Source organism: Triticum dicoccoides, chromosome 5B (genome assembly GCF_002162155.2).
Source record: "Triticum dicoccoides isolate Atlit2015 ecotype Zavitan chromosome 5B, WEW_v2.0, whole genome shotgun sequence".
In the NCBI taxonomy this organism is placed as follows: Eukaryota; Viridiplantae; Streptophyta; class Magnoliopsida; order Poales; family Poaceae; genus Triticum; species Triticum dicoccoides.
The window spans coordinates 8793168-8801987 of NC_041389.1; the positions used below are offsets into that span (position 1 = coordinate 8793168).

At 48.8% G+C, this 8820-nt stretch overlaps 2 protein-coding genes across 2 annotated transcripts; one reads left to right on the top strand and one right to left on the bottom strand.

Annotated features, from left to right (window-relative positions):
- Positions 1-1197: 1197 nt before the first annotated feature.
- LOC119307027 (WD repeat-containing protein 43-like) lies at positions 1198-3260 on the top strand. Its single transcript, XM_037583107.1, has 5 exons — positions 1198-1489; positions 2232-2314; positions 2552-2663; positions 2774-2848; positions 2933-3260. Exons 1-5 carry the CDS (start codon positions 1229-1231, stop codon positions 3137-3139), a joined length of 738 nt encoding a protein of 245 aa, XP_037439004.1. The 5' UTR covers positions 1198-1228; the 3' UTR covers positions 3140-3260.
- A 96-nt stretch (positions 3261-3356) lies between these two features.
- On the bottom strand, positions 3357-7336 carry LOC119307026 (peroxisome biogenesis protein 3-2-like). The gene is made up of 6 exons (XM_037583106.1): positions 6924-7336; positions 6448-6638; positions 6179-6309; positions 5861-5988; positions 5247-5486; positions 3357-4013 (listed from the first exon to the last, which is right to left on the bottom strand). Exons 1-6 carry the CDS (start codon positions 7112-7114, stop codon positions 3755-3757), a joined length of 1140 nt encoding a protein of 379 aa, XP_037439003.1. The 5' UTR covers positions 7115-7336; the 3' UTR covers positions 3357-3754.
- Positions 7337-8820: the final 1484 nt, after the last annotated feature.

Genomic DNA, 8820 nt, shown 5'->3' on the forward strand with positions numbered 1-8820 from the left:
TGGTGTAATCATTGGGAGGCTCCTGGTACAGTGGAGAGTCAATGAAGGAGGCTTCTAGGGCGGCTGCAGGTGTGTCCCATCGCCCGATGAAGGAGGCGTCATGGACGTGCCGGTAAAGATCCTCGGATGGAGCACAACCATGCCAGTCGAGCGTGGCTGAGGTGTGCCGCTCCATGGAGGAGGCTCCTGATGCAAAAAGAAAAAACAGTGTTGCACGAATTAGACAATTAGACAATAACCTATGAGAACGTAGTAGTGCCATAATTGTGTATTCCGAATTTGTGAGAATGATATTATGGGGCTGGATAGGGGGGCATTGCCCCCCCCCCTCCTGCACTTCACCACGCTATATTTATTCAGTATTCGTTTATGGTTGTGTACATGTATCCAAGGAGAAAGCACTCACTATGCTACTTGCATCTACAAATAAAACCATCCACCGAGCTTGACACTAGCACCGATCCACTGATCTGATGCGAAATCGGCTGACAGATCCTGATGCAAAAATTGGGCTGACAGATCCACCTAACTGATGTGAAATCTCTGTTCCTCCGGTCTCCAGACACTAGCAGACGAGTACGTCCCTCGTCCACATGAATACTGTCAAACAGTGGCCGTCGATTACCTCCAACTGCGCCTTGTCTCTAGTATCCCCATGACGGCGAGCCAAGAAGGCCGCCGCCCTGAAGAAGCAGAACCCGAGGAGGGAGATCATCAAGATCCCCACGGCGGTCCACCAGAAGATCTCGAAACCCTTCACATCCTTCTCCATGGCGTAACCCTTGGCGGGTTTTTTCGAATGTGGAGGCCGAGGGCTTGAGGAAGCTGCAACAGGCTCGTGGCATTGGTGCGGCTGTGGACGCGTAGAGCTCGATGCAGGAGCAGCAACAATGTGCAATGGTGGAGGCTCGCGGCTAGGTGAGGGGGAGGGGCTCTATATTCCCCCGTCCGCGTGGTTATCTCCCACAGCGAACGGTCGCTTGAAGTTGAGGTTGTAGAGAACGTGCGCTGAGATTCATGCGCCCAAATCCGACGGCTCCGGGTGTGTTCGCTGGAAAAACGTTCGCATGAACGTCAGCGCAATAACATTTGTGACAATATATGGGCCGGGCCGAGCCGGGCTATCCGCGACCCTGCCCTCTTTCTTTCCCTCCCACTCCTCCCTCCCCGCCGCCGCCGCCTCCTCTCCCCGCCGCCGCCGCCGCGCCGCCTCTCCAACCAGCGCACGATGGACCAGACGCCGCAGCGCCGCCGCCGGAGACGCGCCGAGGCTGCCCCCTCCGACGGCGCCCCGGACGCGGCGGAGTACAGCCTCGACGAGCCGACCATGGCGGAGAAGCTCGCGGCCCTGAGCCCGCCCGCCGACGCGGCAGGCGTCGCCGCCGTGGTGCCCCCCAGCGCCGACTCCGTCCACGTCCTGCTCAGGCAGGCCCTGCAGGCCGACGACCGCGCCGCGCTGCTCGGCTGCCTGTACAACAGAGACGCCAAGGTATCTGAGCTCCTCATCCGTGGCATGGTGCAATGGCATCTTGATAGCTGGTAGCATCATCGTCAGCGCAGCATAGGTTACAGTTTCGTTCGTAGGATCCGAGCCTCGCGCTCGTCGCGCAAATTAGGAAGCGATGTTTGTGCAGCTTGTCAGCCTCCCATGGCCGATCACCCCTGGCTCGGTCCAAAGTTCAGGAAGACAGCCAGTTTGAGCTTCTGCCAAGTTAAAATTTGAGCTGTGTGTTTGTTTGGTAGGGTTGTGCATTGCACATGGGCAATGAGTTCCATGAGCGCGGACACGAGTTCGTCGCGCAAATTAGGGCGGAATGGTTGTAGAACTCCCCATGGCCAATCGCTCTTGGCTTAGTCACACATTTAGGAAGACAATTTGTAGGTTTAGTTCCGGCTCGATGGAAACTGAACGCGTTTTATTTTGGTTGGATTGTATGTTACCCATTTACAACGAATTCCACGAAGTTAAGACGGCAAAGTTATGACCAGAACCGCTGATACTGTCCCAAACCCAAAATGAAATTACCCCCAACAGCTATTGCCCGCGCTCCAGCACCGCCATGGCCTTGGTTTGATTAGCCGGTTACTCTCCTTGTGGCAACCTGCTGGTTATTAGACAGCTGTTATGTGTTACTATTAAACATTGTGAAACTCTGAGTATCAGTTGTTCTTTATGCAATTAGGTCGTCAAATCTGATAGTTCCTAACCCAATGTCTTGTCTTACATGCAGGTTATCGTGAAGTCGGTATCACTCCTGACACCAGCAGACGCTGTGAAGTTCCTCAAATCCCTGATATCGCTCATGCAGTCTAGGTATGATGATGCTTCCGAGCCACTCTGCCAATTTAGCAACAAAACGGCTGGACGTTTACGTGGCGTGCGTTCCGTGAGCATGAAAGCTTCTGAATTCAGTTAATTTCTTGCGTTGAAACGTTTGGCTGGGTTTAACACGAGCCACTGAAAGTCTCAAACATTGTTTCTGCTTGCGTACCCTCACATTTTGCATAGAGGTTTCATAACTGGTCTGCTTTTTCGTTTTCGCCTCGGCAGGGGTTCAGTGCTGGTTTGCTTGCTCCCATGGCTTCAAGCTCTGCTTAGCCGGCACATGAGCAGCATAGTGTCTCAGGATTCCTCTCTGCTGCTGCTCAACTCGCTTTATCAGGTGAGCATTTTGCTTCAAATTAACAGCCGTAGAGATGTGCTAATATAAGGTACAATTAATAGCAGTTCTTGTTTCTGGACTGTAATGTTACTTGGTGCACCCCTTTTCAGCTGATTGACGCAAGAACATCGACCTTCGCATCGTCGCTCAAACTGTCTACGTGCCTAGACTATCATTTCAGCGAGGTAGGTTCTCCTCTCCTGTCTACCCGCATTGCAACCTCGTGCTTGCGTGTGTGTGTGTGTGTGATTCAAGCATGTATATTCCAGATCTGCGATGATGAATCCGATGAAGAAGAGGGAGGCCCTCCGCTTATCTACGAGGACGTGGATTCTGATGAGGAAGATTCTGAAGTTGATGATGCTATGGAAACCGAGGACAAGGGGAGTGATGGGGAAAATTCCGAGGTCGACGATGCCATGGAGACAGAGAGAAAGGGGACCGACAAGGAAGAGTCTGAAGTTGATGATGAGTGAAAGAGATCACAACATTTGAACCCTGGTTACTAGTAACTGTACTGTAACTCCATTTTGTTGTGTCACAAACAAGAAGTTTTGGTCATGGTGAAAAATCCTTTGAATTTGTGTTTGTTGGTCATTATGTTTGCTTTGTGATAACAAATTCATCAGTGGTCAGTTTAGATGGCATACACCAAACTCAAAAATTGATGAATTGATACCGTAAACAAATTGGTTAACCAAATAGGAATACCCACATCACACATTCATTCATAAACCAATTTGTAGAGTTGAAGATTCATGAGGTACAAATTCCATCACGCATGCTACCAAAATATGTAAACGAGATGGCAGAAACAGCCTGTTGAACTCTAACTAGATAAAAAAAAAGAACAAGTATTTAACGAAGAACCAAGGTAACAAGAGCACATCTTCAGCATATACAGGACACAAACTCAGCCTCCTCTCCACATGTATATTTTTCACGAACGAACATTCTCCACCATTATCCACCGGTATCACTTTCCAGAATCCAGAACGATCGAGATTTCATACACATAAACCACTTGATACTTCGGATGTTTCGGGCCAAAAATTCGGAAGAAACATGCTCCTTTCCACATCGATGAAGACTCATGTTTGTGGCGGCATGTTCGCGTAGAGGAACGTGTAGAAGAGTCCCACCTCAGGCATGCTTCGGATGGTCTGGATGTGCTTGTTCTTGCTTGGTTCCTCGAGCAGCGTTGAGCTCAGTTGGGCCACTCTAGCCAAGAGCTTTGCCAAGGGCAGTCCCGACGGAGGAAGCGCGGCTCCAACCTGTGCACGCAAATCCTCTATCACCAAATCAGCTACCTTCCTCAATGACATGTCCATGATATTTCTGAAATCGTCGCTGCAAACACAGGGTGCCAATAGGATGATGTGAGATACTCATTGAGTTTCTTTCGAAGAAAAATGCAGATGCCAACAGAGTTGGACAATAGATGTGTTCTCAACGACAAACATGGAAATTACTATCCTGTACAGTAAGCAAATACCACTAACTCCACTATAACAATCAAATATGTCTGTTCTTGTTTTGCAATAGAGCTAACGGCCTCAAATCATGTCAACAACAGTTTAAGTTATAAGAAAATGAGATTATTCAATACAAACCCAGACACTAGCAAAAAACCAACATTAATACCAGACCGTTTCTACTAATAAACTGGAACACAAATTTTGAATAACGTCAGTTTCTTGCTGGTCAGGGCACCGTTTAGCAATTCAGATTATTAGCGATAAGCATGGACAATTAACTATCATCTACAGTAAGCAAGTGCGACAACTCCACTATAACAATCAAACATGTTTGTTTTCTCGTTGGTAACGGCCTACAAAACGTGTCAATAACAGTTCATGCTATAAGAAAAATGAGGTCATTCAATACAAAACCAGATACTAGCATGTATCAAATTTTATACCAGACAGTTTTGCATTATTACTGGAGCACAAATTTTGAATGAAGGTTATTTTTTGCCAGTTAGGGCTCAGAATTGCCAGTTATCAATTCAAATTATCCCCTCTGTTTTCCTTTGGTTCTCAAACAACATATTTAAATGGCTAGTAGCTAAATCAGCAAAAACAATAGCTCAAAACAACATAGCAGTCCCAGAGCTACAATACTACCAGTACCCAGCAACACGGAATGGTACAACTGGCAACCAGCTGTTTTTTGTTGTCTCCTCCAGATATGAACATGATATAAATCAATCCCAAATCCCAAAATAGATACTGTTATTGCTGCAGTAGTAACCTCTTCATAAGAACAATGCATCATGTATGAGTATGTTACTGACAAAGAAAATTTACTGCAGCACCACCTTGCATTAACATTTCCCTTGGTTTTCATTTCATCAATATTTAAAAACTCAAACAAACACACTAGTTGCTTATGTATGAAACGACATACGGTATATGGATTACAGTGTGTTGATTTAACATCTTGAAAAGATAATTATTGAAAGAAAATGTAATGATTGGTAGCCATATGAAAGATCTAAGACAACAGACGCATTGCGGAGCAAATTACAGTATTACTAAACCCTGCATATATCGTGAATTTACAATACATATTCTGCATTACCTTGCCAACACCATGCGTGTCTCAGTCATTAGCTGGTCAAGCTTTCCAACATCCATTAGAAGAGATGAGTCATCAAAGCCGCTGCTCGACACAGCCATCAACTGTGCATAGCGATTGGCGTTTTCAGGTACAATAAAATTTATCCATGAGTTGCCTTCACACAGACTCATGAACTGCTCCGATATCTGTAACATCGTTTGTGATACTTGGTCCATGCTCATAGGGTCTTTCAGTTGCTTCCTGCATGTTTTTCCCATGGTAGTATCAGTACAGGAAACACACATGTTATAAAGTACAAGGTAATTTAAGCAAAATGAGGAAGTATACACTTGGCGAAACGTAACTCTGCTATAATAAAATAATTAATTTCGTCATGTAAGGTTGCAACAATGATCAAAGGGGCCCCTACTCTAAATGATAAAATAAGTATTCTCTTGATGAATCAGTACTCTGCCATAAAGGGATTTTGTCTTGTAAAAGTGCGACAATAATTTCCCTAGGGGCCTTTAAATTTTATTTGTCTCTACTCATTGGATGCTGAACACGCTGTTGAATATGATAATTTACTGACATGGTGACAGAATAATCATGCGGATAGGGGAAGAAATATTTACTCTTTCAAGATTTCTGTTGCAGCATGTTGCATTTGCCTGATCAATGCAGTGATACCATATGTTGCAAGGTAGTCAGCAGTTCCAAGAAAGTCCTTATGTCCATTGCCGCTAAAAGTATCAGATTCCGCCTACACAGAAGCGAGATATTTCAATGTCAGGCAGCAGAGTATGGTCTCCAGTGAAGTCACCGTTGTAGCATAATACAATTGTTTGCGCGTCACATGTGCAATGATCAATACAAGGGGGAAACCAAATAAAGCAGCCATAACTTATGCATATAGGGGAATCGCTCAAGAATAAAATGGATCACGAATTTACCTGCAATTGAGCACCATCTGTACCACGAGCAAAGTCCAAGTAGAGATGTCTGCCTAATATGGTGACCTGGACTCTAACATATAAGCTCAGCAATGTCATGGCCCACATTGAAGACACTGTCCTTGTGAAACCTAGGGGGGGTAGAGAAGAAGTAACAAGAGTTAAATGACATGGAATCAGCAGCCTAATGCTTTGACATCACAGATGAGACAGGGAAGAAGAAAATAAACAGGCCATGAATGAGGACGAGATGAACCACGGAATCATACTCAGAATTTTAATCTTCTCCCAGGTCTCGTACTTGTCCTCTGGCGTCAGCTCTCCCTTCCCTTGCAGCAGCCTCTCGGTCAGGTGCGAAATATCCAGCTCCTCCATTATCCGCGAGCGTAGGTAGTGCATAGCAAACGGCAGCGTGGTTGTGTCCGAGATCCTCTGCACCTTCTCAAAATGGGCTTGCAACCTGACAGAGAGTTGCAGAGAACGGTCATGAAGGAGCCTATGATACTACTACATGAATTTCAACATCTCACTGAATATGTGGTGCATCACAGAACTACTACTGCCCCATATCACCACGAAGACATAATAAACTCAATGAGCCGACTGTAGTTTGCTAGCACTAAGATGAATCAATTGCATAGCTGCCGCTGCGGTCGCCGATTTAGAACATAGCCACATACACACGTAAGCAAGAAAATGCAAGACAGAAAACAAATCTGGCGGTGGTTTTGGTTTGTGTGCTCACTGATTCTTGATGATCTCGTCGGCGGCGCGCTCCTCCTCGGCGCGCTGCTCCACCCGGACGAGCTGCTTCTGGTGCGCGTCGTAGAAGCGGTAGGCCGCGTAGCCGGCCCCGGCGACGCCCAGCGAGAGGAGCATCTTCCACCGGTGCCGCGCCCAGAAGGCCTTCCCGGGGGCGGAGCCTAGCTGGAACATGGCGGCCCGGGCGGGGCGGCGACGCGGGCGAAACCCTAGCCGCTTGCCGCGCGGGAGGGACGGCGGCGGTCGGGTTCGCGGTCAGGCGGGCACGCGGAGGTAGGCAGGCTGGGGCGAGCGAGGAGGAGGGCGGCGACGGCGGTGGGGAAGAGGAGGGCGGCGACGGCCGGCCGGCGGGTGGGAGGGGATCTGCGCGTGGTGGCGGAGACGGGGGTCCGACTCCGATCGGTGACGTCACCAGTGGGGGATAAGGGCCTGGGGGAAATCGTTGGATGTAAAAATGGTTCGAATACAAATCAAACAGTTCAGTTTTTTTCTCTATAAACGAATACGAACGCAAAATTCAAATACGTATTTTCGTTTGTTGCTTTGCATCAACATCTAGATATCGATCAATCAAATGCGATTAGAATGTTACGGTAAAATATCCACTTTATTCGGGAGTCCGTATGGAAGGTTATTAGTAGTTAGAGCATCTCGCCTCCCGGGGCGACTTTTTCCGCGCCGGCGACGAAAAAAAAAACCAGTCGCGCCCTCAAGACGTCGAAATCCGCCGGCTCGGCCCGTTTTTGGGCCCGATGATTGCAGGCCGAACCCAGCGCACTGGGGGCGCTCGGGGGCTCCGGCGGAAGGGGAAGACACGCCTGGGCCACACTGCCAGGCAAAAAGTCAAGGAAATCGTCCAGATTCGCCCCCACCCCCGCACGCTCGGCCACCACTGTGCCAATCCCGGCGCCGCCCACCGTCCAGCACTGCTAGATAGGCCATTCCCCGCCGGAAAAGAGAGAAGGTTTCGCCGCGGCAACCTCTCCACCACCATTTGGGCGAGTTTTCCGACGCTCCGGCCGCGCAGGGCGGTACACCGGCGGTTGTGCGCCCACCACGCCCGCCAGGTGTTCGTCGTTTTGTCTGCTCGGCGATGGACTCGAACGACGAGGAGGCGCTCGCAGCGCTACTGGCAGAGGAAGACGATGCCGACGTCCAGGACGAGGAACATCTCATGGTCCTCGCCGCCCTCGCCGTCCTGCTCGCGAGCAATGAAAAGCCGCGGCGAGGTGGCTCGGCGCCGGGGGGCTGAAAGCAGAGAACCGACATCGTCTGAAAGGCTATTGCATGCTCTACTCCGACTACTTCGCCGACGCTCCACTTCACGGCGACAAAGTGTTCCGACGCCGTTATCGGATGAGCCGAAAGCTTTTCCTCAGGATTGTGAATTCCATCTGAGAGTTCGACAACTACTTCAAGTGCAAGAAGGATTGCACCGGCAAATTTGGATTCACCTCAATCCATAAGTGCACAACAGCTATGAGGATGCTTGCATACGGAGCTCCCGGTGATTCACTCGACGACTATGGGCACATGGCCGAGTCCATGACCATCGAGTGTTTCTACAAGTTCGGCAGGGTAGTGGTGGCAATGTTTGGACCGCAACACTTGCGATCACCAAATGCTAAAGACACTACTCGGATCCTAGCACAAAATGCAGCAAGAGGATTTCCTGGGATGCTTGAAAGCATCTATTGCATACATTGGAAATGGAAGAACTATCCATTTGCTTGGCAGGGGATGTACAAAGGCGCCAAAGGCGGTTGCAGTGTGATACTTGAGGCAGTGGCCACACATGACCTCTGGATTTGGCACTCCTTCTTTGGTATGCCAGGAACTCACAATGACATCAACGTGCTGCAGTGCTCCCTTGTCTTTGC

Bases quoted from the DNA above. Each gene is read 5' to 3' on its own strand.
- LOC119307027 (XM_037583107.1), top strand. From the start codon at position 1,229: ATGGACCAGACGCCGCAGCGCCGCCGCCGGAGACGCGCCGAGGCTGCC. The intron at 2,315-2,551 runs GTATGATGATGC...TCGCCTCGGCAG, and splicing joins ATATCGCTCATGCAGTCTAG to GGGTTCAGTGCTGGTTTGCT. The intron at 2,849-2,932 runs GTAGGTTCTCCT...TGTATATTCCAG, and splicing joins TAGACTATCATTTCAGCGAG to ATCTGCGATGATGAATCCGA.
- LOC119307026 (XM_037583106.1), bottom strand. From the start codon at position 7,114: ATGTTCCAGCTAGGCTCCGCCCCCGGGAAGGCCTTCTGGGCGCGGCAC. The intron at 6,310-6,447 runs GTATGATTCCGT...TACCCCCCCTAG, and splicing joins GGAGAAGATTAAAATTCTGA to GTTTCACAAGGACAGTGTCT. The intron at 5,487-5,860 runs GTAAATATTTCT...AAAAACATGCAG, and splicing joins GCAACAGAAATCTTGAAAGA to GAAGCAACTGAAAGACCCTA.